Here is a 19,306-nt window from a genome sequence, read left to right as displayed (position 1 = left end):
ATCTCCTTTGCTTCTTAACTGTGCGAGTTGATTTGGAAAAAACCTCCCTCTCACATTTTTACTGTGCTATCTATATGCTATCAGTTGCAATTTGCAGAAGTGTGCCATATTTTGCCACATTTCAAGGTTCCCAAGCTATTCATAAAAGGCTAATTTTATGCCATTATCCCAAGAGTTACAGTGCCCTCCATAATGTTTGGGACAAAGACCCATTATTTATTTATTTATTTGCCTCTGCACTCCACAATTTGAGATTTGTAATAGAAAAAAATCGCATATGTCAAAGTGCAAATGTCAGATTGTATTAAAGGCCATTTTTATGCATTTTGGTTTCACCATGTAGAAATTACAGCTGTGTTTATGCGTAGTCCCCCCATTTCAGGGCACCATAATGTTTGGGGCACATGCTTCAAACACAGGTGTTTGTAATTGCTCAGGTGTGTTTAATTGCCTCCTTAATGCAGGTATAAGAGAGCTCTCGGTACCTAGTCTTTCCTCAAGTCTTTCCATCACCTTTGGAAACTTTTATTGCTGTTTATCAACATGAGGACCAAAGTTATGCCAATGAAAGTCAAAGAAGCCATTATGAGACTGAGAAACAAGAATAAAACTGTTAGAGACATCAGCCAAACCTTAGGCGTACCAAAATCAACTGTTTGGAACATCACTAAGAAGAAAGAGAGCACTTGGAGAGCTTACTAATTGCAACGGGACTGGCAGGCCAAGGAAGACCTCCACAGCTGATAACAGAATAATTCTCTCTTTAATAAAGAAAAATCGCCAAACACCTGTTCTACAGATCAGAAACACTCTTCAGGGGTCAGTTGTGGATTTGTCAATGACCACTGTCTGCAGAAGACTTCATGAACAGAAATACAAAGGCTACCCCACTGCAAGATACAAACCACTGGTTAGCTGCAAAAATACGACGGCCGGGTTACAGTTTGCCAAGAAGTACTTAAAAGAGCAACCACAGTTCTGGAAGAAGGTCTTGTGGGCAGATGAGACGAAGATTAACTTATATCAGAGTGATGGCAAGAGCAAAGTATAAGGAGAGAAGGAACTGCCCAACATCCAAAGCATACCACCTCATCTGTGAAACACGGTGGTGGGGGTGTTATGGCCTGGGCATGTATGGCTGCTGAAGGTACTGGCTCACTTATCTTCGTTGATAATACAACTGCTGATGGTAGTAGCATAATGAATTCTGAAGTGTATAGACACATCCTATCTGCTCAAGTTCAAACAAATGCCTCAAAACTCATTGGCCGGCGGTTCATTTTACAGCAAGACAATGATCCCAAACATACTGATAAAGCAATAAAGGAGTGTTTCAAAGCTAAAAAATAGTCAATTCTTGAGTGGCCAAGTCAATCACCTGATCTGAACCCAATTGAGCATGCCTTTTATATGCTGAAGAGAAAACTGAAGGGTAGTAGCCCTCAAAACAAGCATAAGCTAAAGATGGCTGCAATACAGGCCTGGCGGAACATCACCAGAGAAGACACCCAGCAACTGGTGATGTCCATGAATCGCAGACTTCAAGCAGTCATTGCATGTAAAGGATATGCAACAAAATACTTAGCAAGACTACTTTCATTTACATGACATGGCTGTGTCCCAACCATTATGGTGCCCTGAAATGGGAGGACTATGTATGACACTGCTGTGATTTCTACATGTAAATGTATAAAAATGACCTTTATTAAAATCTGACAATGTGCACTTTAACCACATGTGATTTTTTTCTATTACAAATCTCAAATTGTGGAGTGCAGAGGTAAATAAATAAATGATGGGTCTTTGTCCCAAACATTATGGAGGGCACTGTAGATTCACCAATCTACAGGAAAAATTTATCTCTCCCCCCCCCCTCACCACCAAATATCTTGAACCTCTGAAGTTGCCCTGAGGAAATATAACTTTTTTTCCTAATTTATAATTTAATCTTTTGGAATCCAAGCATCTTGATAAATATCCTGTCTTCATGGAAGATGGTCAGTGTACATGTGCTCTCAAATCGTTAATTCACTCCATTAATTCTTAAACTGTTAGATCTCTAGTTTTCTTCGGGTCCTCCGTGAATGCCCTCGTATTCACCTATGTTGAAACTTGTTTGACATGGACATCATCATTAATATCTTTTAATTGATAAATTAAAACGGTTACAGGTCTATACCTGTAACAGACTTATTTCTTTGTTTATTTTTACCGTTGTGTGTCTTGCCCATTTGAGTTCTTGCACCTTCTGTGATAACTCGTTCTTTGATCGTCTGCCTCGTTCAATTGTGGATCATACCTCTGTGTGGTTGGGGGTGAAGATTTAGTGTACTTTGTTTGTGAAATAAGCTCCCTGTGGTCTTGTGAAGTATTAATGGCGCCTTCTCTGGTGCAGGCAAACCTCCTGGGGATCCAAATGCTGCTGCCTGGGCTGCCTATTACCAACAGTATTACCAGCAGCCAGCCGCGCCCGTCCTACCCCAACAGCCAGCTGCTGCTCCACCAGGCCCAGGTAAGATCTTCTTGTGTTTGAGGCAGCAGAAATTATGTAACGCCCTCCAGGCGCTGTAGCCAGTGTAATGTGCTGTTGTCGAGGGCCGTGAGTTCTACCCCTCCACCAGGGGGACGGAGGACAGTGCAGTCGAACATGACATGCTGCGCTGTTTGCTTGTCTGCTCCACACACAGGCTGCTGTTGAACGCAACCCCCAACGATGCATGTTGGCGTTGAACCGGCCGACCCCTGTGCGGAGCCGGTTCAGGGCGACCCACTCTTTGAGGGGCGTGTCCGAGCCTGGTGGGGCTGTGGTGTTCGGTGCGACAGTGAATTGAGGAGGTCGTGATGTCTGTTCCCAGCTGGTTCTTCATGCTCCTAGTATGTTGAAACCGGAGCCACAGAGGGTCGCTGCATGACGGGATAAAGGGTAACGAGATGACAGACGTTAAGGTCTCAGTTGCTGTGGATCCTGGGCGAGGTGGTGCAAAGGATGTTTGGCGTCCTTGCACACCAGCCTATGAGTGAAGAACTCTCTGCGAAGGTTGGCTGGTGCAATACCTGCGAGAACTGGCAGGAGATCCGTTGGAGTAGGGCGTAGGCAGCCAGTGATGATCCGCATGGTGTCGTTGGTAAGACGTGACATGCTTTGTGACGAGAAAAATCTATCTTCTGCTACTTATATTCTCCCCGGGTGTAAGTTAATCTATTGTCATTACCATGTACACGAGCATGCTTCCTCTTTCTTGTACATTTTAGGGGAAATTTCTAATGGCACTCTAACATCAAATTTTTTTATTTGATGCTGCCTGACCCGCTGAGTTACTCCAGCATTTTGTGTCTACCTTCGATTTTAAACCAGCATCTGCACATCAAAACCGTTTATCCTTAATTTTGAATAATCAGGTTTTTAAATCATTTGAAGGGGGAATACTTAACAAATTTGGGGCAGCAAGGTGGCGTAGTGGTGGAGCCACTGCCATACAGTGCCAGAGACCCAGGTTTGATCCTGACAACGGATGCTTGTCTGTACGTGGCTTGTACGCTCTCCCCATGACCTGTATGGGTTTTCTCCGAGATCTTTGGTTTCCTTCCAGGTCTGTATGTTAATTGGCTTGGTACAAATGTAAAAATTGTCTCCCGTGTTTTTTTAGAGAGGCAGCGCGGAAACAGGCCCTTCAGGGATAATTTTACACGTACACCAACCCAATTAACTTGCATACCGATACGTCTTTCGTGGGGAGGAAACCGAAGGTCTCGGAGAAAACCCATGCGGTCCCGGGGAGAACGTACCAACTCTGTACAGACAGCGCCTGTAGTCGGGATCGAACCCGGGTCTCCGGCACTACAAGCCCGTTTCCGCGCTGTATCTCTAAACTAAACAAAACTAAGCTACTGTAAAATATACAAGCTGCAGCAATGTGAAAGGTTAAGAAATTGATGCATAAACCTTTGGAAGATTACTATGCAGGATTCAGGCCTAGGATTATAGCAAGCAAAGTTTATCTGTAGAAAATGTTTAAAGAGCAGCCAAAATAAACTGCAGCAACTTCTCCGCACGGAAGCAGAGTAACCTCTCCAGAACATTACAGTGAGGGGAGGTTAGCAACTTGCACATTAATTTCAGTCACTGGGCATTAACTAGAGAATTTCATTACTGATGCATGCATCCTTGAGAGACAGACTGGCATTTGTTACCCATAGAGTGATACAGTGTAGAAACGGGCCATTCGGTCCCATTTGCCCACACCAGCCAACCTGCCCCATCTAATCCCACCTGCCTGCATTTGACCCATATCCCTCTAAACCTATCCTATCCATTGTACCTGTCTAAATGTTGTGATGATACCTGCCTCAACTACCTCTGGCAACTCTTTCCTTACACCTACCACCTTTTGTGTGAAAAAATTACCCTTCAGATTCCTATTAAATCTTCCCTCCCTCTCACCGTAAACCTATGTCCTCTGGTGCTCAATTTCCCAACTCTGGGTCTTTCTCGGGTGTTGCTCAGATCATCTGACTTGAAGATGTGACGGGCTCTGGGAACATGTTACCACCTGTTTCTGTAACAAAGCTGCTGTCACCTTTAATTATATTTTAACTCTGTTTTCCATAGATCCATCACAGCAGCCTCATGTGCAAGGGCCCGGAAGTCAACCTGATTACACTAAAGCATGGGAAGAATATTATAAGAAACTAGGTGGGCATCTTTCATTTATATTTTAGTTGTTTATGTATCTAAACTGCCCTGCTAAGAAATCAATACCTCTCTTCCCCATTCCTTGCCTCAACTGCTTTTATTGTCGCTCAGATAATGTAAACTTTTGGCAAGGCATGTGTTATCTATAACAGCACTTTCTGAAGCGTTTCCCCTCTTGTCTTGCTTGACAATACCTGTACTTTACTGCTGACTACTCAGAGGGGTAGCACGTGCTTCCCTCTTTCCCAAGACTTGGAGAGGGAAGCATTGAGCTTGTACCATTTGGTTCCAGTGTCCTTTTCCTAGGTGTGTAGATCTATGCTTCTTGTGATGTGGACATTGGAATAGCTGGTGATAGACACAAAATGCTGGAGTAACTCAGCGGGTTAAGCAGCATCTCTGGAGAACATGGAACCCAAAACGTCACCTATTCCTTTTCTGTGGAAATGCTGCACGAGTTACTCCAGCTTTTTGTGTCTATCTTCGGTGTAAGCCAGCATCTGCAGTTCCTTCCCAAAACACAGAATAACTGGTGATGCTGTTGCTCAACATGTTCTTGATTTCCTCCGATACTGTCCACGCATGCACAGCTGCCCAGCTGTATCAAAGCTCCATTCTTCATCTGTGACTGCTCCTTTCTTTGGGCACCTTTACCTCAAGTCTGTGTTGCTTTTACAGGCCAGCAGAACCAACCTGGCCAGCAGCCAGGTACCCAACAGGATTATACAAAGGCATGGGAGGAGTACTATAAGAAACAAGGTAAGTGTGCAGCATTCATCATTATCACTGCCATTAAAAGCATCTGAAGAGCATTTCTGATATGCAGTGGATATCTCAATCACAGAAACTTGGATAATTATTGTTTTTTTTATTGTCGCGTGTACTGATATGCAGTAAAAAAATGCTGCTATCCAGGCAGATCATACGGTACTTGAGTTCTATCATAGCCTAAATGAGAACAACAGGTTTAGTGCAAAGGAAAAAAACAGGGTGCCGAATCTCATGTTGATGATGCAGATGAAAAATTGCAGTGGTCATGACGAGGTTGGTTGGAGGATGAGGGATACATCTTTAGCATATGAGTGGTCCTTTCAAGAGTGATAACAGGAGGGAAGAAGTTGTTTTAGAATCTGATGGCACGTGCTTTCAAGCATTTGTGAATTATGGTCAATGGGAGAAGAGAATGTAAAATGTCCCGTTTGAGCTGTTTTGTGCAGGTGTCAAATCCACGCTAATTAAAAACTGGTTGTTGAACCCTGAAAAAATAACTCTTTTAAAAAAAGAACTGGTGAGAGAAACATTTACCATTGTTTTTCTCTGGACTAATGTGAATGCTGGCAGATGATTGTATATTATTCTCTGCCTCAGAAGGCAGTGGAGGCCAATTCTCTGAATGCATTCAAGAGAGAGCTGGATAGAGCTCTTAAGGATAGCGGAGTCAGGGGGTATGGGGAGAAGGCAGGAACGGGGTACTGATTGAGAATGATCAGCCATGATCACATTGAATGGCGGTGCTGGCTCGAAGGGCCGAATGGCCTCCTCCTGCACCTATTGTCTATTAATGTGTTTGATTGATGCAGCCCGGCCCGCTGAGTATTCCCAGAGTTTCGTGTTTGCACTGAGGTTTTGTGTGTTTGCCGGTTGAATCTTGATGGGTGCAGGGCTGTGGGAGAGGGGCGTTGCCGTATCCCTGGGTGGGCTGTGTGTTTGGGTGGGTGACGCGTTGCTGAGTTTCTGCTCTCTCTCTCTGTCCCACAGCTCAGAGCGCCCAGGGGGCGGCGACGGCAGCGGCGGCACAACCCCAGCCTGGAGCCCAGCCCGACTACAGCGCTGCCTGGGCCGAGTACTACAGACAGCAGGCCGCCTACTATGGGCAACCAGGGGCGCCACAGCCCGCCCCCCAGCAGCCACCCGCACAGCAAGGGCAACCGGTACGTCCGCAACCCCCTCCCCCCTACAGGTTCTAGCAGTCTCCTTGCAGCAGTGGCATCTGCTGGGACATGGCTCTGCCTTCACTCAGTGATCACGGTGCTGTGACGACTACAACTGGCCTGTAAACTCAGTCTACAACTCGGTTCCGCGCACAGTCAATGAGGAGACTGCATACCTACATCCACTTGCACACTTTCTCCTCTCTTTTCTCTTTTTCTCCCCCCCTTGGTGATTTAATGCTCAAAAGAACCAACTCTTGCAATAATTCTATCTTATAATTAAACTGTGAAAGGGTGAGTAGTATAAATGGATGAGGCTTTCATTTTCCCAACAGAATGTTCCTGCTTCATGTTGACTGAACTCTTCAGAAGCAGCTCTGCCTCATCAGTGTAAATGGGCATTTTCTCTTCCTATTTTTACCTTTCCTTTTTTACAATTCCACTACCACTTGGTTCTCTTTCCTTCTCTTTTTCTTTCGTTTCTCTCATTTCTTTCTCCCATTTCACGCCTTCTCTCCTTTTTTCTCTCTCGCTTTTCTCTTTTTCTCTCTCTCCCTCTCTCTCACATTCTTTTTTCTTTCTCTCATCCCCTTCTCTCACACTCTCCCCCATCCCCTTCATATATTCCCCCCCCCACCCTCGGTGTATTCTGGTTATTGCCCTGTGTTAACAACTATCTCCCGATTGTGCTGAGTCACCATCAGAAGGGTGTACCTCGGACGGCTGCTGTGCTGTGTTCGTTCAGCACCTCGGACATGGGACGCCACGTTTCCAGAACATGCAGTCACAGTGACCAAAGTGACTTGACTCCTGAACTGGCACTCCCGAAGATAGAAACCTTGTGATCAATACTTGTACGCCGTTCCTTCGCTCGTAATTGTCGACCGTTCGATGAAGTGGGAGAATAAGACTGGTCCGCGAGTCTTTCATGGAGATATGCACTTCCTTGGGTGGACACAGACCAGTTGAAGATTCTCACTGTCGGGCATTTCAGAATGTGATGCATCAGTGACTCTGGAAACCATCTCAGACTTCATACCTTTCCCGTCATGCATTCTGGCCACCTGGCCAAAGCGGAACTTGCAAAGTCTGTTTATGTGATGGATTGGATTGGAAATAGCACATACATGCCTTTACTTTACAGGTTCCTTTATAAAAGGCACGAGGTTGGAATCTAGGACCACTGTGCTCAGAGCTGTGATGGCATCAAACCTTGCAGCACAGGAGCTGGCTGCTTGGCCAATTTGTGTCTGTGTGCTCACTCCGAAGAGGCTCCCATTCTCCCCAATCCTGTACATTGTTTTCCTTTTCAACACATCTGGTTTCCCAGAGCAGCCACAAACTGCGTAGAACGTGAAAAAATTAATAGAAAGCTAGTTGCTGATCAGAAGTCAGAACTTAGAACATAGATAAAATGCCCTCTGACGTCAGGTTTATAAATAGCTAGAATTAGCAAGAACCTTGTCCATTAGTTGGTTTAGGTTAGACCTAATCTTTAACTAAACCATGAGCGATGCACAGATCATCCTGTGAATTAGAATCATGTTGAGCCCACAGTGCAGCAATGGCCATTGGGACCAACTGTTCCATACGAGTCTTCTACTTCAACCCATTCGCTCTTATCCCTATGCTTGTCCAGGCTTAGATGCATCTGCTTTTGCCTCAACTACTCTGTGGAAGCCTGCTTCCTATTCTCACCACTCTGGATTCCTCTGAATTCCCTCTGGGTTTATTGCTGCCTGTCTTAGATTACCAGCTCTTGCTTTTTGGTCTCGGCAACAGATGGATTCAACTGCATCTACCCTGTCTGTAAGCGTTTCTTAATCACCTAGACCTCTATCAGGGCAACCCTCGATCGTCCTGCTGCTTTCCATTGAGGAGAGCCGCTGCTCTACCTTTGATCGCTATAACACTCTCTGTTCTTTATTTTTCGCTTTCTCCATTGCTGCTTGTATAACGGGGAGACCAAAACCCTGCAGGGCTGTGTGAGGGGAAGGTTTCGCACATTTAACATCTCTGATTTTTAATTCTGTTCCAGAAATGAACCCTGGTGCTTGTTTTGGTTCATCTGTAGCCTTGTTAACCTGTGGCACTGTTTGTGTTTGAGCTTTGGTGCCTCTTTGTTTCTCTGTTCCTTTTAGACTCCTTATCCCTACAATACGTGGCCTCATTTCTCCGACCAAAATGTAATACCTCACACGCAGCTATATTGAAATTCATTTGCCATGGCAATGCATCATCTGACAGGATGGATTCCTTGTTGTGTCACCCCACTAATTTCCACATTAAATATTTTCTCTCCCACAGACACAGTGAAGCAAACGGGGACGATTGCAGTATCGTCGGGAAGAATATTCCTTTTAACAATGATGCAGACTGATGAAGATCCATAGGCTTAGGTTCCCTATCACTGTTTAAAGACGTTCATATTGAGCCAGTGTAGGAGATAGATTAAGCTCAGCTCCAACTTCAGATTCAGTCCGTCTACAGGAGGAAAAAAAACACAAAAAAAATGGAAGGGGAAAAGTGAAAAATTCAGGGTAATACTTTTTGTTTTTATTTTAAATATAGATCACTCGGCTTTTAGTTGAAGATAGTTGAACATTCCAGACAATGTACTGTTGAAATCAAATCCATTACACTGAAAATGGCTGCTGGTCTGTTTTTTGCATCTTGTTGTCTGTTAAGGTTTAAAAACAATGTAAGCTTGGTTTTTACTTTTTATCGCTCGTTTTACACTTCACAATAAATGATATTAAAACAGTGGCTCCTTGCTACGATGCTTCCTGCCTTGTCAGACCTGTGTGGGTCTGAGTTTGTTTGTTCTCCACACTAAAGGCGGTTGCAGTGGATCTCGACAAACATGGTCGCTCATCTGCACTTGACTGGGGTGAGTGCAAGGAGTAGGGATCTTGGCTGATCCTCCCTTTCAAGTCAAGTTTATTTGTCACATACACGATGTGCAGTGAAATGAAAGTGGCAATGCCTACGGATTGTGCACAAAAAAATAATTAGTTACGGTATATTAATAAAGTTACTATAGTGTAGACAAAATTTAGTCTCGAGTTATAAAAGTTGACAGTCCTGATGGCCTGTGGGAAGAAACTCCGTCTCATCCTCTGTTTTCACAGCGTGACAGCGGAGGCATTTGCCTGACCGTAGCATCTGGAACAGTCCGTTGCTGGGGTGGCAGGGGTCCCTCACGATCTTGCTTGCTCTGGATCTGCACCTCCTGATGTATAGGTCCTGCAGGGGGACGAGTGTAGTTCCCATGGTGCTTTCTGCCGAACGCACTACTCTCTGCAGGGCCTTCCTGTCCTGGGCAGAGCTGTTCCCAAACCAGACTGTAATGTTGCTGGACAGGATGCTCTCTATAGCCCCAGAGTAGAAGCAATGAAGGATCCTCAGAGAGACTGCAAACCTTCATGTGAAGGTTCAACCCTTGTCATTCAGAGTCTCGGCTGGCTGTGTTTCGTACAGTTACTAGGGATGGGGAGCACCTTCCCTTTGGGTTTCGTCCTGTTCTTGGCTTTGGCGTAGGTTTATTAATGTCTTGTGTATTGAATTACAGTGTAAAGCTTTGTTTTGTATGCTATCCAAACAGAGCAAATGTACCATACATAAATACAATCAAGTCAAACTTGAGCAAAGAAGGAGATCGAGTTCAGAATATAGTTCTCAGCATTGTAGTGCACCAGTTCCACAATGTCCAATGTCTTCAATGAGCTTGAGGTGAATCGAATGGAACCCTAGTTTATGGAGGGCACTTTGAGGAAAGTAGCATGGATAATTTTATACTCTTTCATTGCATGTATGACTGACACCTGGTGATATTCATCAGCTTTGCCCAATGTGGAAAAAAATATTATATGGTTATTTGGCTGCTGTTAAATTCTTGACAATGCCCATTGAACAGTACAGCACAAGGGAAGGCCCTTTGGCCCACAATGACTGCCAAACATGATGCCAAGACCATCTCTCCTCTACCCGTGTATAATCCATATCAATATGCCTATCCAAAAGGTAGACACGCAATGCTGGAGTAACTCAGCGGGTCATCCAGCATCTCGGGAGAGAAGGAATGGGTGACGTTTTGGGTCGAGACTCTTCTTCAGACTGATCCTATCCAAAAGCATCTTAAATGCCACGATTGTATCTGCCTCAACCATTAACCATGGCAGCATGTTTCAGGCACTTGCCCCCAAGCCCCCTCCCTCTGTGTTAAAGGTCGCCCTGCATATGTCCTTTAAACTTTGCTCCTCTCGCCTGCTATTAGTTGACTCGGGCCATGCCAAGAGCTGTCACTGCTGAGGCCCAGGGTGTTGACTTGCTGGGCATGAAGTGTGAGAGAGCTACTGATGCAGAATGATGAGAAACGGCACGCCACTGAGAGATAAACCCCAGCAAGTGACTGAGTAGTTTCCCTGGTATTCATTCACAAAATGCTGGAGTAACTCAGCAGGTCAGGCAGCATCTCAGGAGAGAAGGAATGGGTGACGTTTCGGGTCGAGAAAGAAGGGTCTCGACCCGAAACGTCGCCCATTCCTTCTCCTGAGATGTTGCCTGACCTGCTGAGTTACTCCAGCATTTTGTGAATAAATACCTTCGATTTGTACCAGCATCTGCAGTTATTTTCTTACACTACGAGTAGTTTCCCTGGCTCTGCTTACAGGTGAAGGTGTGTTTTCTGATCTCTTCTGTCCATTCAAGGCAATGGCAGCCATTTAATGTCTCCCTAATTATCCCTTGAGCTCAGTAGCTTGGGCCTTTCTGATAGTGGGTGAAAGGTGACTCCTTTGAGGGACTGGCGTGTGCTCCAGGATGCCCATTCCTTTTATTAGCTGGACAGCATTCAGGACAAAGACTGGAGACACAAGGAACTGGAGATGCTGGAATCTTGAGCAGAGCACAGTGCTCATGTCGACACAGAATGCTGGAGTAACTCAGCGGGACAGGTAGCATCTCTGGAGAGAAGGAATGGGTGAGGTTTCAGGTCGAGACCCTTGAGACTGAAGAAGGGTCTGGACCCGAAACGTACATCACCCATTCCTTCTCTCCAGAGATGCTGCCTGACCCGCTGAGTTACTCCAGCATTTTGTGTCTACCTTCGATTTAAACCAACATTTGCAGTTATTTCCTACCCACAGTGCTGGTGTAACTCAGCGGGTCAGGCATCAGTGGAGGGGATGGATAGGCGATGTTTTGTGTCGGGACCTTTCAGACTGATTGTAGTGGTGGGTCGAAAGGTGGGAAAGAAGATGAGCATTTATGATTATCTTCCGATTAAAGATGGCATCAATCTTATTCCCTGCTGCATGACTACAACCTGTTTTTACTCCAGCCCCATTCACCCACTCACTGGAGGTGATTTATAATCACTCAATCAGTGTGTTGTTTAGGATGTGGGATGAAGCTACAACAACCAGAGAAAGCCCAAGTGGCCATGGGGAGAACATGCAAACTCCACACTCAGTGCAGGGGGTAGGGTTGAAAGCAGGTCACTGGACCGATGAAGCAATGGTAGGTAGATACAAAATGTTGGAGTAACTGAGCGGGACAGGCAGCATCTCTGGAGAGAAGGAATGGGTGACGTTTCAGGTCGAGACCCTTCAATCTGATATAGACAAAATGTTGGAGTAACTCAGTGGGACAGGCACCATCTCTGGAGAGAAGGAATGGGTGACGTTTCGATCCTTCACTCTGAAGAGGGGTCTCGACCCGAAGTCACCCATTCATTCTCTCCAGAGATGTTGCCTGACCCGCTGAGTCACTCCAGCATTTTGTGTCTACCTTCGATTTTAAGCAGCATCTGCAGATTTTTTTTCACCTACACCATGAAGCAATGGTGGTTCTTTCTGTCTCTCGCTGCTTCCAGTTTTTTTGGGAATAGCCTGTGTTCTTGGCCTCTAGTTTACCCTCTGCATGTCCATCACCAATCTTCCGGCACCCTTTCTTCCAGAGCCGGATCAACACAGGTTACAGCATTGAGTGGGCCGTGATACCGGCTTGCAAAGTCGGCTATGGGAACAGATCTGCCTGGGGTCCGGATTAAAGGAGGAGCCAGACCCCCCAGTTGCCACAAAATCGGTGGGGGATCTGTGTCAGTCTGGGAATTACATCCCCCACTGGGCTAACTAACTAACGTGCGTCTCAGACTCAATTAGGGACACCACGAAATGTGTAGAAACGAACTGTGCTAGTTTGCCCCAAAGATAGATACAAGATGCTGGAGTAACTCAGCGGGGCAGGCAGCATCTCTGGAGAGAAGGAATGGGTGATGTACGTTTCGGGTCCAGACCCTTCTTCGGACTGAGAGTCGGGAGATGGAGTCAGGAAGGAACTGCAGGTGTTGCAAAGATAGACACAAAATGCTGCACTCCAAGCCAATTCAGAATGGGGAATCCTAACAAAGGGCCAATTAGTCTCTGATCAATCAGTGTGTTTATAAGTGCATTGTCGGATTGCAGAATGTCATTTTGATCTTCTTATATTTAATTGTCACTTTAGACTTGGTGGCTTTTGATTAGTGAGCACCATTCAAACCAACGCAAGGTGTCACAAAAACCGAAGGTAGACACAAAATGCTGGAGTAACTCAGTGGGTCAGGCAGCATCTCAGGAGAGAAGGAACGGGTGGCGTTTCTGGTCGAGACCCTCCTTCAGACTGAAGAAGGAATGGGTGAGGTTTCGGGTCGAGACCCTTCTTCAGACTGACCTTTCTTCAAACTAACGCCATCACCGACCAGAGAACTGTCTCATGAAGAAATTTGCCTGTAGGTGGAACTGTTTTGCTGTCTGATGTGTGGACTTGTAATGCGGATCTGCCGCCTGCTGTTGAGATGCAGAATGTGTGGAGTTCATATCTCCTCTCCCCCGGGCGACTTCAACCATTTAATTACATTACAGCTTAGTTTAGTTTAGAGGTACAACATGGAAACAGGCCCTTCGGCCCACCGAGTCCTCACTGACCATCGATCCCTGCACACCATCACACACACATACACACGAGGGACAATTTTACAACTCACCGAAGCCAATTAACCTACAATTCAATTAACCTGCCGTCTGTAAGGACAATAGACAATGGGTGCAGGAGTAGGCCATTCGGCCCTTCGAGCCGGAGTTTGCACGTTCTCCCTGTGACCTTGTGGGTTTCAATAGACAATAGGTACAGGAGGAGGCCATTCGGCCCTTCGAGCCAGCACCGCCATTCAATGTGATCATTCTCAATCAGTAAGGCAGGTACGGGATACTGAGTTGGATGATCAGCCATGATCATATTGAATGGCGGTGCAGGCTCGAAGGGCCGAATGGCCTACTCCTGCACCTATTTTCTATGTTTCTACCCCGTTCCTGCCTTCTCCCCATACCCCCTGACTCCGCTATCCTTAAGAGCTCTATCTAGCTCTCTCTTGAATGCATTCAGAGAATTGGCCTCCACTGCCTTCTGAGGCAGAGAATTCCACAGATTTACAACTCTGACTGAATTTTTTCCCCCTCGTCTCTGTTCTAAATGACCTACCCCTTATTCTTAAACTGTGGCCACTGGTTCTGGACTCCCCCAACATTGAGAACACGTTTCCTGCCTCTAACGTGTCCAACCCCGTAATAATCTTATATGTTTCGATAAGATCTCCTCTCATCCTTCTAAATTCCAGTGTATACAAGCCTAGTCACTCCAGTCTTTCAACATACGACAGTCCCGCCATTCCGGGTGCTCCAGTTTTCTTCCACCTTCCAAGACCTACAAGTATGTAGGTTAATTGGCTTCTGTAAATTGCTCCTCGCATGCAGGCCCTAGTGAGACTGCACCTGGAGTACTGTGTGCAGTTTTGGTCTCCAAATTTGAGGAAGGATATTCTTGCTATTGAGGGCGTGCAGCGTAGGTTTACTAGGTTAATTCCCGAAATGGCGGAACTATCATATGTTGAAAGACTGGAGCGACTAGGCTTGTATACACTGGAATTTAGAAGGATGAGAGGAGATCTTATCGAAAAGTATAAGATTATTAAAGGGTTGGAAACGTTAGAGGCAGGAAATATGTTCCCAATGTTGGGGGAGTCCAGAACCGGGGGCCACAGTTTAAGAATAAGGGGTAGGCCATTTAGAACGGAGATGAGGAAAAACTTTTTCAGTCAGAGAGTTGTGAATCTGTGGAATTCTCTGCCTCAGAAGGCAGTGGAGGCCAATTCTCTGAATGCATTCAAGAGAGAGTTGGATAGAGCTCTTAAGGATAGCAGAGTCAGGGGGTATGGGGAGAAGGCAGGAACGGGGTACTGATTGAGAATGATCAGCCATGATCACATTGAATGGCGGTGCTGGCTCGAAGGGCCGAATGGCCTCCTCCTGCACCTATTGTCTATTGTCTAAAGGAAAGAGGGATAACAGAGAACAGGTGTGAACAAGTGCTCGATGGTTGGCGTGGACTGGGTGGGCTGAAGGGCCTGTTTCCAAAGCAGTATCTCTAAAAAGACTAAATAAAACGTTTAGCCAATTCACAATAAAATGGTGCCAAACCACCAGAGCCCCGAAGGCTGCCCCAATATGATTATGGCTGATCTATGCTGGTCTCAATTACAGTTGAGTACTTTTACAGTGCAGCAACTGTTGAGGGGGTGAGCAATGGTTTGAAGAATATTTCACATACACATTGGTGCTTGGGATCTGGAACATTCTACCTGAGTGGGAGGCAGAGAGTCTCTCATCATTTATTTTGATGAGCACTTCAATCGCCAACACACATTTGTTTATTGATTAAGTGCTGGCAAGTGGGATCAGTAAAGGTACTTGAAGGTCAAAATGGATGTGTTGGCCCAAAGAGCCTGTTGCTTTACTGCGTGATTGAGAAACATAGAAAATAGGTGCAGGAGTTAGCCCCGAGAGCCATATCTAACTCTCTATTAATCATCCAAAATCAATACCCAGTTCCTGCTTTCTCCCCCCATCCCTTGATTCCGTTAGCCCTAAGAGCTCTATCTAACTCTCTCTTGAAAACATCCAGTGAATTGGCCTCCACTGTCTTCTGTGGCAGAGAATGTCAACTATTCACAACTCTCTGGATGAAAAAGTGTTTCCTCAACTTATTCCTAAATGACCAACCCGTTATTCTTACCCTGTCACCCCTGGTTCTGGACTCCCCCAACATCGGGAACGTTTTTACATTCAACGCCTGCCCACCACCTTCTGTGGTCATTGCTGCTCTGTCTTCATTCCTGGTATTGTTCACTGTGGAGGAGAAACTGCTTCATCAGCTGAGTGGTGAGTTACCAGGGACTTCCCATTGCTGTGGGACCTCCAGAGATTCAGGAGCTAATAATGAGGATGACCAGGTTAACCACTGCCTGATAGTGCACGATCTTTAGCTGACTCTTCGGAAGTTTGACACAAAGTACTGGAGGAACTCAGCGGCCCAGGCAGCGTCCCTGGAGAAAAAGGATGGGTGACGTTTCGGTCGGGACCATTCTTCAGGCTCTTTCTTCCATCATCTTGTCAGAAGTGGGAGTGTTTGCTATTGATTATACAATTCAACATTTTAAACCTTACGATTATGAAGCGTTGTACCTGGCAAGACCCGGATAATCATGAGATATTTGTTCATGAATAACAGAATCAGTAACCAGCTCCAAACGTGAGAGTCAAACCATCATCATATAATGTTCCAATACTCAGGCCCAACCCTTGACATCCTCACTGTTAGCCAGTAATGCCTGCAACTAACACAGTCTCACAGGCAACTCACCAAATGCATGCTGACTGATCCCACTACAATGTCTGGACCTGAAACATTGACCATCCTCTGCCCCCACAGATGCTGCCTGTCCTGCTGACGTCCTTCACCAGTTTTTAGTCTTTGGAGATACAGCAGGGACAAGCTCTTCAGCCTGCTCAGCCCACGCTAACCGGCAATCACCCCGTACACTAACCCACACACACACCAGGGATCATTTTACAACTTAGCTAAGCCAATGAATCTACAAATCTGTACGTCTTTGGAGTGTGGGAGGAAACCGGAGCTCCCGGAGAAAACCCACGCGGTCACGGGGAGAGCGTACAAACTCCGTACAGACAGCACCCGTAGTCAGGATCGACCGTGGGTCTCTGGCGCTGTGAGAGAGCAACTCTACCACTGTGCCACCGTGCCGACCCATGGTAACTCAACAGCACTTCCCAAGTCTGCAGTTTTTCCACCTGGAAGGACCATGTCGGAGGTAGTTGGGAATTCCGGCCCTTCCAAATTGCAAGTGGCGCAGCATCTGAACTCCGTTAGAAGTTAGACTTTAGAGATACAGTGTGGAAACAGGCCCTTCGGCCCACCGAGTCCACGCTGACAATCGATGTTATCCTGGTTTTGCACACTTGAGGCACTTTTACACAGGTCAATTAACCTCTAAACCCAATGATAGACAAAAAATGCTGGAGTAACTCAGCGGGTCAGGCAGCATCTCTGGAGAGAAGGAATGGGTGACATTTTGGGTCAGAACCCTTCTTCAGACAGCTGCCTCCTACACAACCAAAAAACCCGGACAACTTTGGGATGTGGAGGAAACCCACGCGGTCACAGGGAGAACATGCAGACTCCACACAGACAGCACAATGGGTCACGATCGAACCGGGGTCTCTGGCGCTGCGAGGCAGCAACTCTACCACCTTAAAACACAAAGAATAAAGGTTTGTTGCCACTCTGTCATCAGCATTTGGTCAAAAAACTGCAACTCCCTCCCTGACTCAGCAGGGATTCAAGAAAGCAGCTCCATGGTGATTGGAGATGGGCAGGAAACATTTGTCGTGATAATAACTCCCACAACCCAATTACTGGAAGATTTAACCTGCATCTTGTTCCTCTGAACACATTTGCAATCTGCCACAATTGGGTAACTGAATAGCCTGTGTTGCCTTTAGAGACTGGGAAAAGTGAAGGTCTGTAATATGTTGTACACAACTCACAGGTGGGTTAAAGTGTGATGCAGGATTCCTCAGGTGAAACATTAACTGTTTCTCTCTCCACGGATGCTGCCTGACCTGTTACTTCCAGCATTTTCTATTTTATGTTTCCCCCTTATCCTGTACAAATCAGTCTGGCAAATGCCACAACCTTGACCGCACCCAACACAGGAACAACAGCTGACTGTTGAGTCAGATTTAGCCCTGAGGACTAACGGAATCAAGGGATATGGGGAGAAAGCAGGAACCGGGTACTGATTTTGGATGATCAGCCACGATCAGATTGAATGGCGGTGCTGGCTCGAAGGGCCAAATAGCCTCCTCCTGCACCTGTTTTCTATGTTTCTATGACAGTGCTGATAATTCACCTGTTAAACCATTTAGTTAGGCTTCAGAGATGCAGCGCGGAAACAGGCCCTTCGGCCCACCGAGTCCGTGCCGACCATCGATCATATTGTACATTAGTACTATCGTACGCACCAGGGACAATTTACAATTTTACCGAAGCCAGTTAATCTACAAACCTGCACGTCTTTGGAGTGTGGGAGGAAACTGGAGCTCCCAGAGAAAACCCACGCAGGTCACGGGGAGAACGTACAAACCCCGTACAGACAGCACCCGTGGTCAGGATTGAACCCGGGTCTCTGGCGCTGTGAGGCAGCATTTCTACCGCTGCGCCACCGTGCCACTCTCTGTATCATCCGGCCATGGGCATTCTCTTTGTGCTGTACATTCCTTCCCCCACCAACTGTCTTACAAAAAAATTAACTCATGTAACTAACTCGAAGCACAGTTCTGAGGAAGGGTCTAATGACCGTATTTCCACCCCACCCCAACCCCCCCCCACAGATACTGCCCGACCTGCTGAGCATTTTCAGCAGTTTCTGATTTGGTCAGAGGTACCAGATGACAGTGTATACCTGCAGTTGTTTTCACAGGCTATCAGACCAGGAGGTGTGTGACATGGCTAGATGCCCAGCTATGCTGTGTCAATGTGTCACAGTGTGGCAATGTGTTATCTCCAAAGTGAATCACAGACAAGACTGAGTCAGAAGATGCAAGTGCATAACAGGGAGGTCTTAAGGAGCAGAAAGAAAGGACTGTAGATACTGGTTAATGGACAATGTGACACAAAGTGCTGGAGTAACTCAGTAGGTCAGGTAGCATCTCTGGAGAACGTGGATAGCTAACATTTCAGATCGAGACCCAAAATGTCACCCATCCATGTTCTCCAGAGATGTTCTCCGGAGATGCTACCTGACCTGTGGAGTTACTACCGCACTTTGTGTCTCCTTTTGAGGTGTTAAAGAGTGTTGCCCACAAATAATTGAGTTGTAAGTGAAGTCATACTTGTAAACGTTTCATGGTCCCTGTTGTAGATGTTGTTCTGGGCAAGAGCTACCTTGTTAGACCACCTTGCCACAGAAGGCTGTGGAGGCCAAAAAAATGGATATTTTTAAGGCGTAGATGGATAGATTCTTGATTAGTACTGGTGTCAGGGGCTACGGGGAGAAGGCAGAAGAATGGCATTCAGGGGGGCAGATAGATCAGCCATGATTGAATGGCGGAATGGACCTGATGGGCTGAATGGCCTAATTCTGCTCCTATCACATATGAATTTATGAACGTATTAAGAAGGAGCCCCCCACCCCCATCAGATCCAAACTTGGGGACAGTTGACTGTTAGCAGTTTGCATTTTGACACATATATATGGTACTTAGCTTTGAAAGAAAATTCTGTA

The 19,306-nt window shown here is 46.1% G+C and overlaps 1 protein-coding gene across 2 annotated transcripts in view; it reads left to right on the top strand.

Annotated features, from left to right (window-relative positions):
- The window catches only part of LOC144610738 (far upstream element-binding protein 2-like), a 48,327-nt gene extending 38,937 nt beyond the window's left edge, over window positions 1–9,390 (top strand). For both annotated transcript variants that reach the window (XM_078429676.1, XM_078429675.1), the window contains exons 18-22: window positions 2,396–2,512; window positions 4,610–4,693; window positions 5,372–5,452; window positions 6,452–6,624; window positions 8,932–9,390. In XM_078429676.1, coding sequence (XP_078285802.1) covers window positions 2,396–2,512; window positions 4,610–4,693; window positions 5,372–5,452; window positions 6,452–6,624; window positions 8,932–8,940 — 464 coding nt within the window. In that variant the 3' untranslated portion in view covers window positions 8,941–9,390. The remainder of the gene's footprint in view (window positions 1–2,395; window positions 2,513–4,609; window positions 4,694–5,371; window positions 5,453–6,451; window positions 6,625–8,931) is intronic.
- Window positions 9,391–19,306: the final 9,916 nt, after the last annotated feature.

Source organism: Rhinoraja longicauda, chromosome 37, assembly GCF_053455715.1.
Source record: "Rhinoraja longicauda isolate Sanriku21f chromosome 37, sRhiLon1.1, whole genome shotgun sequence".
NCBI classification, from domain to species: domain Eukaryota; kingdom Metazoa; phylum Chordata; class Chondrichthyes; order Rajiformes; family Arhynchobatidae; genus Rhinoraja; species Rhinoraja longicauda.
This window is presented reverse-complemented; position numbering and strand designations above follow the sequence as displayed.